At 40.3% G+C, this 21,626-nt stretch overlaps 1 protein-coding gene across 2 annotated transcripts in view; it reads left to right on the top strand.

Annotated features, from left to right (window-relative positions):
• Positions 1-813: 813 nt before the first annotated feature.
• SAP130 (Sin3A associated protein 130) overlaps positions 814-21,626 on the top strand; it is an 82,198-nt gene continuing 61,385 nt past the window's right edge. For both annotated transcript variants that reach the window (XM_013004982.3, XM_004703867.4), the window contains exons 1-5: positions 814-908; positions 3,351-3,468; positions 16,976-17,211; positions 17,935-18,093; positions 19,126-19,237. In XM_013004982.3, coding sequence (XP_012860436.1) covers positions 3,357-3,468; positions 16,976-17,211; positions 17,935-18,093; positions 19,126-19,237 — 619 coding nt within the window. In that variant the 5' untranslated portion in view covers positions 814-908; positions 3,351-3,356. The remainder of the gene's footprint in view (positions 909-3,350; positions 3,469-16,975; positions 17,212-17,934; positions 18,094-19,125; positions 19,238-21,626) is intronic.

The raw sequence follows: 21,626 nt of genomic DNA, 5'->3' as shown, positions 1-21,626 counted from the left end.
CGGGCGGGTGGTTTTAAACTGTCGACTGCAATCGGCAGCCTCCGCCACCAAGCTCCTAATCTCATGACAAGATGCATTTTTTGCCTCAGCCGCTCAGCGTTCAAGAGGTGTATAAACTCCAACCCTTCACTCCAACCAAAAAGAACCGAACAAGCCCTGCTTCGCGTCTTTATTACCCAGAAAAGTCACGCAGGTGCACGACGCTCGAGTCCTTTGTGGGGATCGCCTCTGTGCGCGGCGCGTCCGGGGCAGGCTGGGCTGGGGCGCAGCTCTCGGCGGCTCCCCGCGGCCGCCGGCTCCGAGAGCACCGTCCCCTCGGCACGCCGGGCGGGCCGGGGCCTCCCGCGTCCAGACCGAGTGGCACGCGCGGCTCGGGAAGGCGAGGTCAACCAGGAGAACGCTCGGCTCCGCCTGCGGCCCCCGCCTGCAGGCCTCTTTCCCCGAGCGGCCGGCTTCGAGCCCTCAGGGACACAGACCCGGCAGGCCGCGGCCACCGGCCACCCTCTCGAAAGCAGAAGCTCCGACAGCCCCGCAGGACCCTCCGGGCCGCGGTCCCCGCCCCGCGGCGCCCACCGCCCTCCCGGCACGCCCTCTCCGTGCAGCGCGGACTACATTTCCCCGAGGCCCTGTGGCCGCAGAAGGCGGGCCCTGGCGCCGGCTCCCTGAGAGGCGACTGATTTCCCGGTGTCGGGAGAGGGAGGGGCTTTCTGGAGCCAATAGGCGCGGTGCTCGTTACGGCGGCGGAAGCAGCGAAGCTGGACTGGGGGTGGGGGACAGAGTGCTAGCTCTCTGGCGGCGGCGGCGCCTGTGGCAGCGGGTCCAGCGCTAGCCCACGTCGGCCCCAGAGGCGGAGAGCGCACGGGAGGGTGCTCGAGGCGGCGTGGCGGCCATTCGGCGCAGACACCCAGGTAATGGCGGGACGGGCGCCCGGGAGGCGAGGGGAGGAGACGAGGGGGCGGGGCGGGGCAGCCGGTCCGGGCTGCAGCCTCTTTTTCCAGGAAAGAGCAGCCTTGCCTCTCTGCTTGCAGCTTGAATTCGGGCTCTTTCACCAGCTGGGCACTGCAGCTGGGCCGGCGACAGAGCCCCCGCGTCCCAGTAGAAGGAAGAGATGGGCTCCCGAGAGGGCTGTGCTGACCAGTGGGGGCGTGGCAGGCTCGGGCCTGGGCGGAGAAGTGGAAGAGTTGCACCAGCCAGCAGGCGGCCCGGGAGTTTGGCTCCTGGAGCTGTTTAAAGTGACTCTCCACATCCGGGCCCTGCGCCCGCCGCTTTCAGGCCCCGGCGAGGCGGGGCCTGCCCACTCCCCGCCCAGTCACTAGGAGCTCTTGTCTTCCTCGCTATTGGCTGTGGATCCAGAGGGTTGGGGAGGGAGGAGGGTCCCGAGCAAGGCTCGATCCTGATTGGCTGGCGGTCGGTGGGAGGTGGGACGGGATCGGAGCGCGCCAGCCACTGGATTGGGGCGGGCCTTGGAATCAAGTGTTTGGCGTGGGGCCTGTGGGTGAGCGGGTAAGATAGAGACAGGCTCAGGTGAAGGAAACTAGGATCTGAGCGGCTGCTCATTGAGTGGATGAGAGAGACCTAAGGGCTGGACATCAACGGGCCCACGACATGCCCCTTGGGCCGGCCTTTCATTACTACCCACACCTAAAGAGATTAAAGCGGGAGGTATGGGTGGCAGCTGCAGGTAAAGGGGTAGGCAAGCCGTCCTAAAGCTTGTAGCAAGCTTCCTAGCAAGACAGCCTCGAAGTCCCTGGAAACCTGTTTAATCTCAGCGATGGACTTTCAGGTGGCATGGGGTTAGTGGGCCAATGGGGGAAAATCATCAGTTTGCAAAGCAGGGGGAAGACTTTAAAAAAGAGACTGATCGTCTCTGGACCCTCTGGCTTAGTGGAGGAATGTGAAAGGGGGGAAAAATCTGTCAATGAGGCTTTTGCAAATAGAGCACAAGAGAATTCCTTTTGAATTAGGTCTTGATATGTTTCCTGATCATCTCTTAGGAAAAGCCATACCTCTCTGAAATTTAATGTGACATATTGACTGTACTTCTGCTCACTTTAGTGTGAAGTTTAAATATTTCACAGAGACGTCTCATTCTCCATAAAACATGACCCAGATAAATACATTCATATTGGGTTAGTACCTGCCAAGTGAGTGGAGTACAGGATTCGATATTGATTTTTCAACATAGCAATTCACAAGGATCTATGGAGGGTCATAGTATGTCACAGCACTATATAAGCAGTTTCATTAATTGAACCTGTTACATTAAAAACTTAAAGAACTTAATTTTTCTGTACTGTATATTGATGATAAGTACTTTTTTAGAGAATGATTTATCTCTAGAGCATCATAATTTAAGGGAAGATATTGTGGGTACTAGAGATGCTTTAGATCAGCAGTTCTAAACCTGTGGGTCGAGACTCCTTTGGGGGTCAAACGACTTTATCACCTAAGACCATCGGAAAACACATAAATATTTCACAATATATAATTACATATTGTTCTGTGATTAATCACTATACTTTAATTATGTTTAATTATGTTCAATTTGTAACAATGAAAATACATCCTGCATATCAGATGTTTACATTATAATTCATAACAGTAGCAAAATTACAGTTATGAAGTAGCAATGAAATTAATTTTATGGTTAAGGGTCACCACAACATGAGGGTTGTGGCATTAGGAAGGTTGGGAACCACTGCTTTAGATGTTCTGGTGGTATAATAAGCTGTTTGCTGAGCTGCTAACCACAAGGTCTTATGGTTCAAGCCCACCAGCCACTCTGTGGGAGGAAAATGAGACATTCTCCTCCCATAAAGATTTAAAGTTCCAGAAACCCAAAAGGGGAGTTCTACCCTGTTCTATGCGATTATGATGAATGACAATCAACTTGTTAGTGGTGAGCTTTGCTTTTGAGAGGCGTTAGTTTTTCTTTTTCTTTTCTTTTTAAAATCATTTTATTAGGGGCTCATACAAGTCTTATCACAATCCATACATACATCAATTGTGTAAAGCACATTTGTACATTCATTGCCCTCATCATTCTCAAAACATTTGCACTCCACTTAAGCCCCTGGCATTAGCTCCTCATTTTCCTCCTCCCTCCGTACTCCCCACTCCCTCATGAACCCTTGATCATTTATAAATTATTATTTTGTCATATCTTACACAGTCCGCCATCCTCCTTCACCCACTTTTCTGTTGACGGTCCCACGGGGCGGAGGTTATATGTAGAGCCTTGTAATCGGTTCCCCCTTTCCACCCCACCCTCCCTCCGCGAGGCTTTAGTTTTTCATTATTGATTTTAACCTCAGAAGCCAACAATAACCATGTGACTATATCTATTGCAGGTGGAAATGAGTTCTCAACAGTTTCCTCGTTTAGGAACCCCTTCCACTGGGTTGAGCCAAGCTCCTTCACAGATTTCAAACAGTGGTTCTTCAGGATTGATAAACCAATCTGCTACAGGTAAGATATGTCACATTCTAAATTGTTCGCTATGTTGAGTGTTGCTAGTTTTCCAATTAAAAAATTAGCAAATTTGGGTGAACTTAACAAAAAAGTAACCCAATCCAAAAATAGGCAAAGGACTTAGTTCTCCAAAGAAGACATTCACATGCCCAATAAGCACACAAACTGATGTTCAACATGATGAGCCATCAGGGAGCTACAAATCAGAACCACAGTATAGTAGCACTTCACCACGATTAGAATGGCAGGGATTAGAAAAACTGAAAACAACACTGCTGGCAAAGCTGAAGATACTGGAACCCTTGTTCATTTCTGGTGGAATGTAAAGTGCTGCAGCCACTGTTCAAAATTGGCATATGACCCAGCAACAATCCTACGTGTAAGTTGCTCTTGATTTACAGCACATTGGAATTAGGACAAATAACATTGAAATGATCTGGGTGTTTTGTTTGTTTCTATTTGGTACATCTTATTATAGTAATATATATTACAATGATACAATGAAAAATCTGATGTTTTTCTCATGTTCACTTGTAGATGTTTAATGGTATATATAAAAATACGTACAAAAGGCTGCAGGAATGACAACTTTTAAAAGGTATTTCACTTATGTCAGAACTGACTTGGGAACTGACTTGTTTGCAGGACATGGAGTTAGTAGTAGAACATTCCGGATGAAAGAATAATGGTACCACATAAGTAACATAATCAGTGTAATTAATTTACAAGTGTGGAAATTGTATTGGCAAGGTGTATATTTTCACTACAATAAACAAAGATACAATAAATTTGTTCTTTTTTTTGGTGGGTTTTTTTTTTTTCTTCCTTTTTTTTTTTAAATCATTTTATTAGGGGCTCATACACCTCTTATCACAATCCATACATACATCAATTGGGTAAAGCGCATTTGTACATTCATTGCCCTCGTCATTCTCAAAACATTTCCTCTCCACTTAAGCCCTCGGCATTAGGTCCTCATTTTCCCCCTCCCTCATGAGCCCTTGATAATTTATAAATTGTTATTTTGTCATATCTTTCCCTGTCCGATGTCTCCCTTCACCCACTTTTCAGTTGTCCGTTCTCCAGGGAGGAGGTCACATATAGTTCCTTGTAATCGGTTCCCTCCTTCCTACCCACTCTCCCTCTACCCTCCCATTATCGCCACTCACACCAATGGCCCTGTAGGGCTCATCTGCCCTGGATTCCCTGTCTTTCCAGTTCCTATCTGTACCAGTGTGCATCCTCTGGTCTAACCAGACTTGCAAGGTAGAATTCGTGTCATGATAGTGGGAGCGGGGAGGAAACATTTAGGAACTAGAGGAAAGTTGTATTTCTCATCGTTGCTACATCACACCCTGACTGGCTCACTTATGTCAGATCTGACTTGGGAACTGACTTGTTTGCAGGACATAGAGTTAGTAGTAGAACATTCCGGATGAGAGAATAATGGTACCACATAAGATAACATAATCAGTGTAATTAATTTGCAAGTGTGGAAATTGTATTGGCAAGGTATATATTTTCACTACAATAAACAAGGATACAATAAATTTGTTCTGGGGTTTTAGTAATACTATAATTTTAATTTAAGGAAAAATGGATTACAATTCTAAAATACAATAATATCCCAAACTCTGTAAATCCTATTAAAAATTTTTGAAGTACATACAATGGTTCATAATAACAAACATTACTTTGTAATATATATCAAAACATGCCCTTGTGAAATGGGCTACACTTGAACTGCTAACCACAAGGTCAGTGATTCAAACACACCAGTTGCTCGATGGGAGAAACATTAAACTTTCTATCCCCATAAAATCTTAGAAACCCAAAGGACCAGTTCTAATTTGTCCTATAGGATCATTGTGCGTCAGAATCGATTTTATTGCAGTGAGTGAGTATTATATTAAAGAATATTATGTTTTATTTAGACGTGCTTCTTTCTCTTTTTTGCATTAAAAGTACACTATAAATACTACATTTGACTGTCAATTATACCTAACTTCCTGACTTGGCATAAAATTTTGACTTAGAGACAGACTGAGGAATGGAACTTGTATATGTTCACACTATGTCCAATTCACATAACACCCTATTTCCCAGGATATATTATGGACGGAGCCCTGGTGGTATAGTGGGCTACACATTGAACTGCTTGCCGCAAGGTCAGTGGTTCAAACTCACCAGTTGCTCTTCGGGAGAAAGAATAACATTTCTATCCCAGTAAAGGTTCAAAGTCTTGGAAACCCACAAGAGCAGTTCTACACTGTCCTATAGGGCCGCTGTGAGTAAGAACTGACTTGATGGCAGTGAGAGTTTGGATCACAGACATTATGTGATACGTGTACACATATGAAGGGGCTTAAAAATTGTGGGAAAATATAGTTAAAAGATGGAATTACTCTATGAATTTTTAGGATTAAAAAATGAAATTTACCCCCCTGAACTTTTGACGCTTCCCCATACCCTTTGAATGCCATTATATCTGTGTTTTTTAAGAACAGTTTTGCCTTCTAGGGAATATTGGCAATGTGTAGGTACTTTTGATTGTCGCACTAAGTGATGTTACTCAATATAGCTAAGTACATGGAACAACCCCTAACAACCAGTAGGTATCCAGTTCAAAAGAATGAAGAATACTAAGGTTTCTGTCCCTTTAAATTCTTCCTTAAATAATGTCACCATAGCAATTCAAAAGATAGCCTCACAAAGTGTAATAAAGTATACTTTTTAGCTTCGTCTCTGGATCCAGGTATTCATTATCATGATAAATAGTACTAGCATTTGCTCATTGCTCAAACCAGGAACTCCAGCATCATCTTTTTTTTTTTTAATCAGTATATTGGGGGCTCGTACAACTCTTATCACACTCCATACATTCATCAGTTGTGTCAAGCACATTTGTACATTCGTTGCCCTCATCATTTTCAATATATTTGCTCTCTACTTGACACCTTGGTGTCAGCTCCTCATTTTCCCCCTCCCTCCCGCTCCCTCTTCTCTCATGAACCCTTGATCATTTATAAATTATTATTTTGTCATATCTTACAATATCCAATGTCTCCCTTCACCCACTTTTCTGTTGTCTGTCCCCCAGAGAGAGGTTATATATAGATCCTTATAATCGGTGCCCCCTCTCTACCCCACCTTCCTTCCACCCTCTGGTATCACCACTCTTACCACTGGTCTTGAAGGGATCATTTGTCCTGGATTCCCTGTGTTTCCGGTTCCTATCTGTACCAGTGTACATACTCTGGTCTAGCTGGATTTGTAAGGTAGAATTGGGATCATGATAGTGCGGGGGGAGGGGAAGCATTTAGGAACTAGAGGAAAGTTGTATGTGTCATTATTGTGACATTGCATGCTGACTGACTCATCTCCTCCCCGCGGCCCTTTTGTAAGGGGGTGTCCGTTACCTACAGATGGGCTTTGGGTCTCCACTCTGCACTCGAGCATCATCTTTACTTGTTCTTTCTTTCTCTTACCCCTGAGCTATGGGCTCTGCCTCATTTCCTGCTTCTTTGCTGCTCTCCCACCCATTTCCTTTCTTTTTAAAAGTTTAACTTTTGTTGCAAATTTATTTTTGCTTCCATTACGCTGAAGCTACTTTATACCTCTTCTCAATTGTGTATATGCATATTTGCTGAATGATGAAAAGTTCTCAATTTTTCTTGATCTCAAGATTTGCTATATTCTGTTACTTTGCCTCAGTCCCTCCTCCTCCTCCTCCACACTTACTTATCTGGCTATTTATTGATTTTGAGGTTTTAACTCACATCACTTTCTCTGGGAAACCCTTTCTGATGCCTTCCTATAGACTGAAGGTTGCTAGAGGTTCGGGACCATGTTTTCTCATGTTCCTTTCAATGTACTGCACTTAGTACAATGTAGGGAATGAAGTAGAAGTCAGTACATTTTTGTAGAGTGATATAAAGGTCATTTATAAATCATAAATATATATAAACTCATAAATGTTTTTTACAGTATTATTCTTTGGGATATATTCACAGCAGAATAATTTAAAGGCACATAGCCAAAGATATTTGTAGACACCTATTCTTTGCAAGGTATTATAATATATTCTTGATAAATTAGAGTGAATTAGAAATAATTGCTTCAAAACTTTGTTGGCTAAGTGAAAAGAAAATAATTAAATTAGATCAAAATTATCTGTGATTTTTATTTCTGAAAAGTATACATGTATATAGAAACTTAGTTCTTAACTTGCTTTTTAAGAAACAAAAGTTTTCTTAAGTAGTTAGAAATCTCTCTGCATTCTTTAAAAAAAATTTTTTTTTTAAACATTTTATTAGGGGCTCATACAACTGTTATCCCAATCCATACACATATCAATTGTGTAAAGCGCATTTGTACATTCATTTGTACATCATTTCTCAAAACATTTTCTCTCCACTTAAACCCCCGACATTAGGTCCTCATTTTTCCCCTCCCTCCCCTAAATATATTTTTTGTGAATTAGTTTAGGGTTTGTATATCAGGTCATCATTTAAATTATTCAACAATTTAAACAACTTTCAAGCCTCCCAATAGAGTCCTTGGTCCCTGCCTCACCCGATTCTAAAGTCTCTTCTCCGTCTTGTAGAATACTGTCTTTCCCTTGAGCTTAGCCAATGCTTGTCTACCCTCGAGCCTTCTGCTTCCCCATTGCTCCCCACCCCTCTTGTAACCATCAAAGACTGTTTCTTTGGGTATGAAAAACCTGTATCTTTTTTTTTTTTCTTTTAAAACAGTGGTCTCATATACCATTTTTCCTTTCGTGGTAGACTAACTTCACTCAGCATGATGTCCTCTAAGTCCATCCAAGTCATGAGGTGCTTTTCACAGTTTCATCGCTATTCTTTAAGCATGTGTAGTATTTTATTCTGTTAATCAGTTTTTCCACTGATGAGCACTCAGATTGTTTCCATCCTTTTGCTATTGTGAATGGGCTCTGATAAACATGGGTGTACATATAGTAATTTCTGGATCATAATGTAATCCCACTCTGAGTTGTTTGAGGAAGTACCATACTGCGTTCCACAGTGGCTCTACAGTTTCACAGTCCCACTAGCACTGCATGAAGGTTCCAATCTCTGTACCCTCTCCAGCATTTGTGATTTTGTTTGTTTTCACCTTGACCCTAGATATAGTCTCAGAAACCGTGGAGTAGTTCTGCTCTGTCCTGTGGAATTGTTATGACTGTGAATTTTGTTTTATCTCTGTCAGTGAAGACAGTGTCACAGTGTTATTTTTGATTTTCATCTCTCAAATGTTTAGTGATTCTGAACATTTTTTCATATATTTTTTGCACATGGATATCTTCTCTGGTAAACTGTTCATCTTCTCTGCCTATTATTAAATTGGATTATTTGACTTTTTATTGTTGAGGTACTGCAGTTTTCTACAGATTTTAGAAATATAGTCTCTTGTTCATTGTAGTATTGCCAATAAATTTTCCCCAGTCTTTGGGTTCTGTTTTTACTCTTTTGATGCACATAAGTGTCTTATTTTTGGGAGGTCTTAGTCCTCTGTTTTGTCTTTGACTGTGTGTGTGTGTGTGTGTGTGTGTGTGTGTGTGTTTCACTATGTTTGATAGTGTGCTTATACCAAGTATTAGGGCCCTTAAGTTTCTCCTTGTGAGGTAGTTTATTGTGCCAACCTGGCCGATAAACACAAGTGGGGTTGATTGAAGGGCGGAGAGATAAATGGCTCATTGAGCCTCGCCTTTTAGTTCTTGGGTCTCTTGCTTTCTGATGGTCAGACGAGGGTGCAGCTGCCTTAGCCAATTCCCTTCTTTAGCTGGCAAGGCTCACTTCCTGCAAGACATCCCTGAGGAGAAGCCACATAGACCTACCCCGATGCAGCCCCGGGTGCTGGAGTACCCATGTGGAGACCCCTGCCAGCGCTAAGATGCTTACGCGTTCACTAATTTGGCTTTCCTCCTACAGTTGACATCATTACATCTGTTTTGTGACATGGTGTTGGACATTTGGGTTAATGGGTTCATGTTGGACTTGTGGGCTTGGGCAGCACTGGGTTGGGATGTTTTCTTGATGCGCATTTAACCTTTATATAAAACTCTCTCTTAAACAAGTTTCTGTGGATTTGTTTCTCTAAAGTACCCAGACTAACACACTCTGTTTTCCCATTGATGATTTTTTTGGTTTATATTTAGTGCTTGCATTTAGTTGTTTCATCAATCTTCAGTTTGCTTTTGTTTCTAGAGTGAGGTACAGGTCCGTGTTATCAATACCAGGCTGTTTTTATTACCATTACTGTGTAGTAGGTTTTAAGGTTGTTATCTTGGGTCTCTTTCCATATGAAGTTGGTCGTTTGTCTTTCCGTTTCTTTAGAGTGATGCTGGAATCTGGATCAGAAGTGCATTATGCATGTAGATTGCTTTGAGTAGTATTGACGTTTTCACAATGTTAAGCCTTCCTATCCACGGAGGTAATATTCCTTTTTTCCCTCGTGTAGTCTTGGGATTTTTTTCTTGTCCTTGATGTTGGAAAGCCGACTGTGATTTGTCGTGGTGATTTTCATTTGAGGTCTATCCTGTATGGGGTCTTTCAGCATCATGAACAATTATTTTCTCCTCTTTTATGGTCTTGGAGAAGTTTTCTTCTAGCAATTATTTGGCTATTTGTCTGTGGGGTTTTTTTGGGGGGGGGGTTCCTGTTCTAGAACCCCACTAAGACAATGTTTTTTCACTATGTGTCACTAGGAGTCAAAACCAACTCTATCTCTCCTAACAGAAACACCATACTCTACCACAACAATATGCTCATACATGCATGTTTCATATAAGAATAAGTATCGAAATATTATTACAAAATCATAGAAACCCTTATTAAAAAGTAATAAAAATGGGAAGTTGTGTCTAGACATACTCTCCAGCTGGGTATAATCATTGCTGAAGGTGGTCTCTCCCTCTCTCTAATCCTTCCCCAGTGGATTTTACTCTCTTTAATTTACACCATGTCAAAAAACAGTTTGGGCATTCTCAGGAGACTCAAGTAAGTACAGCTGTTGTTGTTATTCAGTGCCACTGGAGTCAGTTCAGTTCCTACTTACAGCGACACAATGCACAACAGACAAAAACACCGACGGATCCTGCACCATCCTCACAATTGTTCCCAGGTTTGATCCCATTGGTGCAGCGATTGTGTCACTTCATCTCCTAAAAAGGCTTTGCTCTTTTCAGTGCCCCTCTACTTTGCCCAACATGATGTCCTGACAATATGTCCAAAGTACACGAGATGAAGTCTTCCCATCTTGCCTCTAAGGTACACTCTAGCCATACCTCTTCCAAGACAGATCGGTTTGTCTTTTTGGCAGTCCATGGTACCTTCAATATTCTTCAACAGCCCAATTCAAATATGTCAATTCTTCTTTGATCTTGAGTCACTGTCCAACTTTCACATGCATATGAGGCAATTGAAAATAACCATGCCTTGGGTCAAGCGCACCTCAGTCCTTAAAGTAAGATTCTTGCTTTTCAATACTGTAAAGAGATCTTGTGCTGCAGATTTACCTAATGCAACTCGTCTTTTTAGCTCTTGACTATGAATTCCATGAGCATTGACTGAATCCGAGCAAGACACATTCCATCAATCTTTTTCCATTTATCATGATATTACTTATTGGTTCAGTTGTGAAGATTATGATTTTCTTTACATTGAGTTGTAACCCATACTAAAGGCTGTAATTTTTTATCTTCATCAGCAAGTGCTTCAAGACCTGCTCATTTTTAAAAAGCAAGGTTGTGTCATCTGCATACTACAGATTGTTAATGTGCCTTCCTCCAATCCTGATGCCACTTTCTTCTTCATATGATCAAGCTTTTCTGATGATTTGCTCAGCATGCAGATTGAATGAGAATAGTGAGAGTATAACCCTGTTGTACACCTTTGCTGATTTTAAGCCACGCAGTCTTGCCTTGTTCCGTTCACACAACTATCTCCTAATCCAAAGTTCTGCATAAGCACAAGGAAATATTCTAGAATTCCCGTTGTTCTCAAGGTTTGTTCCATAGTTTGTTAGTATCCCCACAATCGAATGCCTATTAGTCAATAAAAAACAAGTAAACATCTATCTGGTATTATTCTCTGTGTTCAGCCAAGATCCATCTGATAGCCCTGGCTCCTTGTCCTCTTCTGAATTCAGCTGAACTTCTGGCAGCTTCCAGTCAACATACTTCTGTAACCATTGTTGGATGACCTTCAGCAAAATTTTATTTCTGTGTGATACTGATGATACTGCTCTATAATTTGAGCATTCTGTTGAGTCATCTTTCTTTGGGATGGGTACAAATGTGGATCTCTTGCAGTCAGTTGGCCAAGTAGTTGTCCTACAAATTTCCTGGCATAGATGAATGAGTGCTTCAGTACTTCATCAGCGTGTTGAAGCATTTCATTTAGTATTCCATCAATTCATGGAGCTTTGTTTTTGGGTAATGCTTTCACTGCAGCTTGAACTTCCTTCAGTACCATTCGTTCTTGCTCAGATGCTGCCTTCTAAAATGGTGGTGTATTGACTAGCTGTTTTTGGTATAGATACCCTCGTATTCTTTCCATCTTCTTGTGATGCTTCCTAGATCATTCAATATTTTGCCCATAGAATCTTTCAATATTGAAACTTGAGGCTTGATTAAAATTTTTTCTTTTACTTCTTGGAGTTTAAGACATGTTGAGTTTGTTCTTCCTTTTGGTTCCCTAATTCTAGGTCTTTGCACATTTCATTATAATAATCTGACTTTGTCTTCTCAAGCTGTCCTTTGAAATTTCCTATTCATACCTTTGACTTCATCCTTTCTCACATTACTTTAGCTACTCTGTGATTAAGAGTGTCAAAGTCTCTTCTGACATCTACTTTGATCTTTTCTTTCTTTCCTGTCTTTTTAATGACCTTTTACTCTCGTCATGAATGATGGTCTTGATGTCCTCCCACAGCTCATCAAGTCTTCTGTCATTAGTGGCCAGTGCGTTAAATTCAGATAGGACAGATCCAAGGTTGTATTTTGGCTGTCTTGGACTTGTTTTAATTTGGTCAGCATGAACTTGGACTTACATATGAGCAATTAATCAATTGTTCAGTCAGCCCCTGGCCTGACTTTAGCTGCTGATGTTGCGCTTCTACACCATCTCTTAACATAGATGTAGTTCATTTGATTTCTGTGCATCCCATCTGGAGAAGTCCATTGTCATTTTTTGTGTTGCAAAGGTATGTGCTATGAACCAGTTGTTGGTTTTACAAAATTCTTATGTGGTCCCCAGTTTCATTTGTCACCAAATGCATATTTCCCAACTACTGTTTCCCCATTGTTTCCAACATTTCATCTCTATCCTCAGTAATTGTCAATGCATCTCTGTAGTATCTTTGATCAGTTTCTGACTGAAGTCATCGCTAGAGTTTTTCAATTTCTTCATCGCTAGCTTTATGGTTATAGATGTTTTGATTGGTGAATAGATGTAATCCTATTCCAGGTACTTCATGATTGATTTTACAATGTTCATTTTGACCACACCATTCCTTTTGATTGTGTTATTCCCCGCATAGTTAATCATAAGACTTTCTGACTCAAAATGGCCAATACTAGTCTGTTTCAGCTCACAGTGCCTAGGATATCGACCTTTATGCTCTCACAAAAGAAGATTTCCATGGGGGCTGTAAAAAGAACTGCAGAAATCAGATTCAAAGATGGAATTTTTCCGTAAACTTTTTGAAGCTCCTTGTTACTTGATGCTATTGAGTCGTCCCCTCTAACCTCCATGGCAGCCGCGTGCACAATGGAATAAAATGTTGCTAGGACCTGCACCTTTTCATGGTCAGTAGTATGCTGACCTCCATGCTTGCGTTCACTGTGTTTCGAGTGCCTTCCAACCCAAGGTCTCATATTCCCGCGGTATATCAAGTTGTACGATGACCTGTAGTTTTTTCACTGGTTAATTTTCAGAAAGAGATCTCTGGACACCTTTCTTCCTGATCTTTCTTAGTTTGAAATCTCTGCTAAAACCGCCTGACTCTGCTGGGCTTTTTCTTTTTAATTTGAGACTGCACTACACAGTATCTCTCCCATCACTGTTACCCAGTTCATGTACTTTCTTTTTAATCTTGATTGTGAATTGGGTGACAGTTTATAAGGCATATGATTTTTACATTCCACAATTCATATGCATTTTCTTTCATCTCATTCATTGCAACCTCCTCAATATAATGCCCTGCATCCCACTTTTCCCTGTACAGTATTTCCTGTTTCAATTCCTCTTCCTTTACCAACCCTTCTGAACTTCATCTCTGGATAAGTGCTGCCTTTCGGTTCTCAAACAGTTGACTATTCTGTGGTGAATATACTTCACTCGTGTTTTTGTTCCCCTTATACAGCCACAGACCTGAAGGGTAATTGATTGAAGGCCATAGTCGTGGGGTTCCACTGATGTTTATGTAACCAGTAAGCCTGGTCTCCCTTACGGTTTTGAGTTTTGTTCCTTACTTTTCTCCTTCTCTATCGAGGACAGGAGTTAGCAAGCTGTGGCTCATGAGCCACATGCAGCTCTTTTGGTATGTACGTGGCTTTGAGGCAAAATCAAAAAATTTGAAGTAAAATTGAAACCATGAAAATTATCAGTTTCATTGAAAGGATATTATTCAGATAATGGTGATTGCATTTTCATGTAAAAATATATTTATGGCTTTTGAATAATTTTTAAGTTGTGCAGGACAAGATTGACTGAAAAGTTTGCCGATCCCTGGTGTACTGCCTTCTATTGTGTGCCTTTTGAGAGCAGTTGGTAGTGGTCGCTGGCTACTACCTAGTTCTTCAAGTCTCACAGTTGATCCATACTTCGGCAGATTATCCATGTACCCATAGAAGTGCATTTGTGTATATGTATAGTACTTGAAGAACAGTGATGTTTCACCGGAATTCTCACATTCTATAAACGGCAGAATAGATATCAATTCATATCCAATATGTAGCTACCTATACAATTCACTGACATTGATCACCATTCTTCAAGTTGTGTTACCACCTGCTGGTATTGTAAATACCTGTGCCATAGCTTCTAGCCTCATCGCTATATATAAGCCACCAAGTGTAACAGACTTAAGTAGCAGCAGGTGGTCAATATCACTCGACTCACTACCATTGAGTTGATGCCTGCTCATAGTGACCCTATAGGAGAGCTTACAACTGCCCTGTGAGTTTGATTCATTATGGCTTTAATGAGTGTTTTCATGATAATCAGTGATATTGAAAGAAGCCCTGGTGGCAAAGTAATTACGAGCTAACCATAAGGTGTGCAGTTTGAAACCACCAGCTGCTCCAAAGGAGACGGGGTTTTTTACTCTCAGAAAGAGTTACAGTCTCGAATGGTGGTGTATTAAATATTTATGAGGATGGGGAGCAGATGCTGAGAATGTAAAATGACACAAATACTGGGAAAGGACTTTGACAACTTCTTACAAAGTTAAGGATTTATCTACCATTTGGCTGAGTAATGTTTTCCTAGTTAGTGATAAGAATGTTTGTGAAAAAACTACTGAACTCTCAACTGACCATTTATGTATATAAAATTATACATTAACAAGGTGATTTGCCAATCAAAATTTTTAAAATGGTGAATGACCTGGGGGGGACATCAGTATATAGGAATTTTTTCTATAGAGAGATTATTGGACAGGGGATAAAATGTACAGTATATGATATTCAGTCCAGAGTTGTTAATACCCAAAATTTGGAAATGCCCACAAACCCATCTATGATATAGTGGTTTAAAAAATCTGTAGTACATCTGTATAATGGAACTCTACTTCGACTTTAAAATGATGCTGTATATGTTCTATATGATTCAATTCCACTCCTAGGTACCTATCCAACAAAAATGGTACATTCTGTTTTAGATAATCTATAACAGAAGTACCATGCATGGATGAATTTAACATACAGTAATTTATTTTCTCAGTTTAGGGGGCTTGAAGTTCAAATTCCAGGGGCTGGTTCTAGGGGAAAGCTTTCTGTGTCAGTTCTGGAGTAAGTAAGATCTTTCTCTTCTCTGTTGCTCATGAGCCATCTTCATGTGCCTTGGCATCTCTCCCCATCTCTGCTTCTGCCTTGCTTGTTTTATCTCAAAAAAGACTTGACTAGCTTTCCAACAAGTCAGTGCAAACTCTCTGTAGGACTTGGTAGAAACTGCCCTGTGGGTTTTCTTGGATTGTATCTCTTTGTGGGAGTAAAAAGCCCTATCTTTGTGCTCGCTTCGGCAGCACATATACCAAAAAGTTCTATCTTTATCCCACAGATCGATCGCCTTGTAGTTTTGAACTGCTGACCTTGTGAATCACAGCCCAACGCATAACCACTGTGCCACCAGGGCTCCTATATTAATCTTGTTTCATTAGCTAAACAACACCATTCTCTCTCAAGTGAGATTGTTACCACAGGTATAGAGGTGTTAGGATACACAGCACATATTTTTGGTAATGCATTTCAATCCTATCACAATATGCTAACAAAGTGAAACACTGAAAACTCATCACATGCCCATTAACAGTAAACTAGATGGCTAATTTGTGGTTTATTGCCACCATGGTATACTATAAAACTTTGAGAATGAAAACTCTACTTCTGATAATTATGCTGAGTTAAGTGAAAGAAGTGAAACTTAACAGGGAACATTTGTTTTGAGTTTATTTATATCAAGTTCAAAAATAGATAACGCTATAATGTTGGTATAGTGGCTGTCCTTGGGAGGGTTAACTGGATTGGGGTTTATATGGGAGCTACAATGTTTTGTTTCTTAAGGTGGGGGTTCCAGTTACAAAGATATATTCAGTTTGGAAAAATTCAACGGCAAATTAACATTTTTGCACTGTGCATTTGTTAAACAATTCAACAAATGTTAAATAAAAGTCTACTCTAATTTACAAATAGGTGAAAAATATCTGAGATTTTATGAAAATACTGACTCCTCGGTGCCTATGAGGGACGACAGTTTGAGTGGGAGCCAACTCTGTGGCCCTGACAGTAAGAGTGTTGGCATTTTAATAGTGACCGATAGAGCCGTGTGTCCTTTTAGTATACGTTCAGATGAGACATTTTGTTATGGAAATGCACATGTCCGGATACTGAGGGAACTCATTGAAATGTATTTTTAATGTTAGGTTTCTACAATTTTTCATAAATATTTTCAATGCAATTATCTAATATGCTGTATTGCATTTTAAGCTTTTTGAATTTATTTTACATAGTTGCCAGGTCCTTTGTTCTAAATGTGGAAAAGCCAATACATAATACACAGATAATGTCCTGTCTTCCACCATTGTCAATGAGCGCTGATTTCAAAAGGTGGCAATCTTCAGCTCTCCTTGTTAAGAAAACTTCACAATGAAATGATCAGTTTGTAAACCCTGAAATTTAACTGCAAGTGCCACTTTTATGTGTGTTGTTACTCTAATTAACTTCAGTGGGCTAGGACTTTTTAACACTTGATATCTTTCCTAGTCAATGATGAGTCTGGTCGAGATGCTGAAGTCACTGCCAGGGAGCACCTGGGCTCCAGCAGCTCCCTTCAGTCCCGTGAAGAGAAGCAAGAACCTGTTGTGGTCAGGCCCTACCCACAGGTCCAGATGTTGTCCACACACCATGCTGTTGCATCGGGCACACCTGTCTCGGTGACGACCCCACCAGCCCATCTGACGCCAGCAGTGCCACTCTCGTTTTCAGAGGGGCTTATGAAGGTAATAGAAGAGCTAAACATTTCACCGAACCACAGCTGAAGACTGGTTAATGTTTATGGCTAGTATGGATTCTTTGTCTTATAGACTAGGATTGTACTTTGATATTGCTTTTTAATCTGTCCATTTAGCTCTTCCCTATAACCCAGAGCTCTGCTGGTTTAAAGTGCCTAGTCTTGTACCACTAGGCAGTTGGCATCACAGGATCTTTCCTTGAGCTGTTCTGAACTTGATTTTAAATTTTAAGCGTGCTGGTTTAGACTTTGTGCCTTGGAGTGGCACTGCTACACACCAAGACTGTGTTACCAGCTTGGTGGATGAGGGTATCTTATTACATTACCTTGCTTAATTATCCTTTGAGCATTATAGTGACTAGGAGTTTTATTTACTAAATTTGGTAGGAAGCTTTGCATAGAAGAGTGAGCACAGACTATGAGTCACACAGAAATGGGATTTATTTCTTAGCTTTACCAGCACACTGTCTGTGTGGCTTTGAGCCAGTCATGTAGCCTTACTCTGTGCATTCCTTCATTGGTAAAATAGAAGTGCTAGTACTGAAATAGAAATACTAAAAGATAAATGTAATGCTAAAAGATAAAATATATAAGGATTCTGGCATATTTATTGATTCTCTCCAGATGTAACTTGTGCACTTTTAATTATAGAATGAAATACATAATTGGTAAAAGGCTATTGATAATGTTTCATGTGGAATTTTGTTTGCAGCCACCCCCGAAGCCCACCATGCCTAGCCGACCTATTGCTCCTGCTCCGCCTTCTACCATGTCACTCCCCCCCAAGGTTCCAGGGCAGGTTACTGTTACTATGGAGAGTGGCATCCCTCAAGCTTCCGCCATTCCTGTGGCAACCATCAGTGGACAACAGGTTTTTTTCCTTCCTTTGCTGATATTCTAACTGAGATGCCAAACTGTCGATCACTATTGAATGCTCGCAATACAATAGTCACTGTACTAAATAGAAACTTACAAATGGTCATTGATACCTGTTAAGGTGAGATAGTATGTGTGAGAAAGAAGGAGATATAATTAGAAACTAATATGCATAATGATCTTTGTCATTTAAGCAATATTTATGAAGCTAGGCACTGTTCTCATTATAAGATACACATGCAGATAAGACAATCTATATCTTTGAGGAAGTAGTTACCTCTTGGTCTAGGTACACAACTTGATAGGATCACACAGTCCTCTACAATGTCATTGGATAGTATTTCTTTGATTTGAGGTTTAACTATTTTTAATTACTTAGCAATGGAAAGTACAAACAACAGAACACTTTGTGTTGATGTTTTCAAGAAAAATGAGTGTTCCAAAAAGATGCATTGTAGTTTTTTTCCTCCCCATTGTCATACTCGAGTATTCCAGAAATACTCTAAACTCCAAGCTGAGAAACACTGGAATTGGTTTGGAGAGATTGTGAGGAAGGGACATTTAAGTGGTCAGCCAAAGAACCTGATAGAAAAGGAACCTGTGAATTACTGATTAAAATTTATATAGAATTCGTATATAACATCAAAGACTTGTATGTTGTATTAAAAGGAAGTAGTGGGGATGGGAAGAAACAAACTTTATCTAGAACAGAAAAAGTAAGAGTGAAAAACTATAATTGGAGAGAAGAGTATCTAAATTTGAACATAGGTATGTCATCTGTTACTAATTCTGCTGAGGGGCCTAAGCTGTTGATGAATTCTCACAGTTAATGACCCATATAAGTGTTTGCATGGGCCATCGTTCAGTGCAGTGATTAGCAAAAGCTAAGTGCTCTTGGAACTTTCCTTTGGAAAGGACTGATAGAAACTATCTGACCCATACTTGGAGGCAACTAACCTCCTAGAGGCAATGGATAAATAAGTGGTGGCCAGCCACATGAAAATAACTTTCTACCCCTTTGTTGCAGGGACATCCAAGTAACCTGCATCATATCATGACCACAAATGTGCAGATGTCTATCATCCGTAGCAATGCCCCTGGCCCACCTCTTCATATAGGAGCATCTCATTTACCTCGAGGTAAAGACTGAAAGTTTGCTTCAGACTCAAAAGGGCAAGTACATATTTGGTAGAAGATAGAATAAACAAAATGGTAGCACTTTGGGTTAGGTGTTGGGGTTGCTAATTACAAGCTCTGCAGTTCAAACTTACCAGTTACTCTGTGGGAGAAAGATGAGGCTGTTTGCTTCCATAAAGATTTATATCCTCAGAAACTCTTTGGTGCAATTCTCCTCTGTCCTATAGGAGCACTATGAGTCAAAATCAACCCTATGGCAGTGGATTTATTGTTGTGGTACACATATGTACCCATGTGTGGTGTATATTATGTGCATATATGTAAAGTAATGCAAATTTTTAGAATGTTGTAAATTGTGTTCCTTTTGTTACAGAACTCCCCAAGTCTAGGGTAGTCTAAATATGATCTCAAATTTAAAAAGCCAAGAAAGTCGGGGAATTTCAAGTAGTTGATGGTAAAATTCCATTATCTTCAATTTTCATTTTTCCATGAGCTTTTTCAATCTCCCTCATCTTGATCCTGAATATTTCAATGTTTAGTGATAATGACGTGTCTTTTTAAAAACTATGCAACAATAAATTATTCTTGGTTTCTTACAGCTATAAGGTAGTAAAATTAGTGTAATTTCTTACTCAATAAGCCAGTAAAAAATGTTACCTTCTTTTAGAAAGAGTGAAAATATTTTTTGGCAAAGTCGGGCTACTCTTATTATAGTGATTATCTCAAAAACCTAGTGCACATATTCTTTTAGGAAATCTACAAGGTCTGAACATTTTGTACAAACACTAAAATGTTTATTTGTATTTTTCACCCTATTGACATTTGCACTAAGTGTAAAAAGTGAATTACAGTTATCTGATAGGTAAACTTCTGAGTTAATAGCACAAATCAAGCTGGTGACCACAAGTAGATGATCAGTGTTTTCCTAATTGCCATGCACTTAGTAGTTTGTTTAAAACACAAAAGAAAGCCAGTTTCCTTTAAGAATATCATCGAAGATAAAGGAAAACAACTATGTGATCTTCTTTTTTTTTTTTTCATGTGATCTTCTTAAATGATGTGCACCTGATTAAAAAAATCACAATAGGAATAGAAGGGAAATTCTTGAACATAATTATGAACATGTACGCTTACCCAAAGGAGCCAGTATTCTCAACAGACATAAAGCTGAAAGCATTCCCCTTAAGAATTAGAAACAGCCTTTTCTCTAATTCACAACTGTATTTTAAATCTTAACCACAGCAATAAGTCAAGAAAGGAAAATAAAAGGCATCCCAATAGGTAAAGAAGGAACAAAATGATCTTTATTTACAGATGGTATGATAAAAAATCCAGAAGAACACAATAAGCGAGATACAGGAATTAAAGAAGAATTCAGCAAAATGGCAGGGTTAAAGATCAACATTCAAAAATCAGTCTGATTTTCTCCCTAAGAAGTAAATCAAGAAAATGGTGCCATTTACAATTAAAAACCAACAACAACAAAAGAACTCACTGCCGTGCAGTCGATAGTGATTCACGGCAACCTTTAGGGTGACCTGCAGTAGAACTACCCCTGCTAAAAGTTTCCGAGACTTTAACTGTTTTTATTATTATTATTGAAAGATCATTTTATTGGGAGCTCTTACAGCTCTTACAACAATCCATACATCAGTTGTATCGAGCATATTTGTAGATGTGTTGCCATCATTATTTTCCAAACATTTACTTTCTCTTGAGACTGTAACTCTGTTACAGAGTAGAAAGCCCTGTCTTTCTCCCACAGAGTGATTGGTGGTTTTGAACTGCTGACCTTGTGGTTAACAGCCCAACAGATAACCACTACACCACCAGGGCTTCCATTTATAGTAGCTGCCCGTAAAATGAAATACTTAAGGAATAACTATAATGAATGAGACACAAAAGGTTTATACAAAGAAAACTACAAAACATTACTGAAAGAGACCAAAAGAGATCTATGTAAATAGGTACAATAAATAATCAAAATATATCATGATCATGAATTGGAAGATATAACACTATGAAAATGCCAATACAAACCGAAGGTCAACCAGTTCTTTTTGGTCTAGTGATTCCAAGTTTTTGTTTTTTAATCATTTTATTAGAGGCTCATACAACTCTTAATTTAACACAATCCATACATACAATTGTGTAAAGCACATTTGTACATTCGTTGCCCTCATCATTTTCAAAACATTTGCTCTCCGCCTAAGCCCCTGGCATCAGCTCCTCATTTTTCCCCCTCCCTACCCGCTCCCTTCTCCCTCATGAACCCTTGATAATTTATAAATTATCATTTTGTCATATCTTGCCCTGTGCGACGTCTCCCTTCACCCACTTTTCTGTTGTCCGTCCCCCAGGGAGGAGGTCACATGTAGATCCTTATAATCA

This window comes from Echinops telfairi, unplaced genomic scaffold (genome assembly GCF_000313985.2).
Source record: "Echinops telfairi isolate 266 unplaced genomic scaffold, ASM31398v2 ScPeMD7_4;HRSCAF=17, whole genome shotgun sequence".
Classification (NCBI taxonomy): Eukaryota; Metazoa; Chordata; class Mammalia; order Afrosoricida; family Tenrecidae; genus Echinops; species Echinops telfairi.
This window is presented reverse-complemented; position numbering and strand designations above follow the sequence as displayed.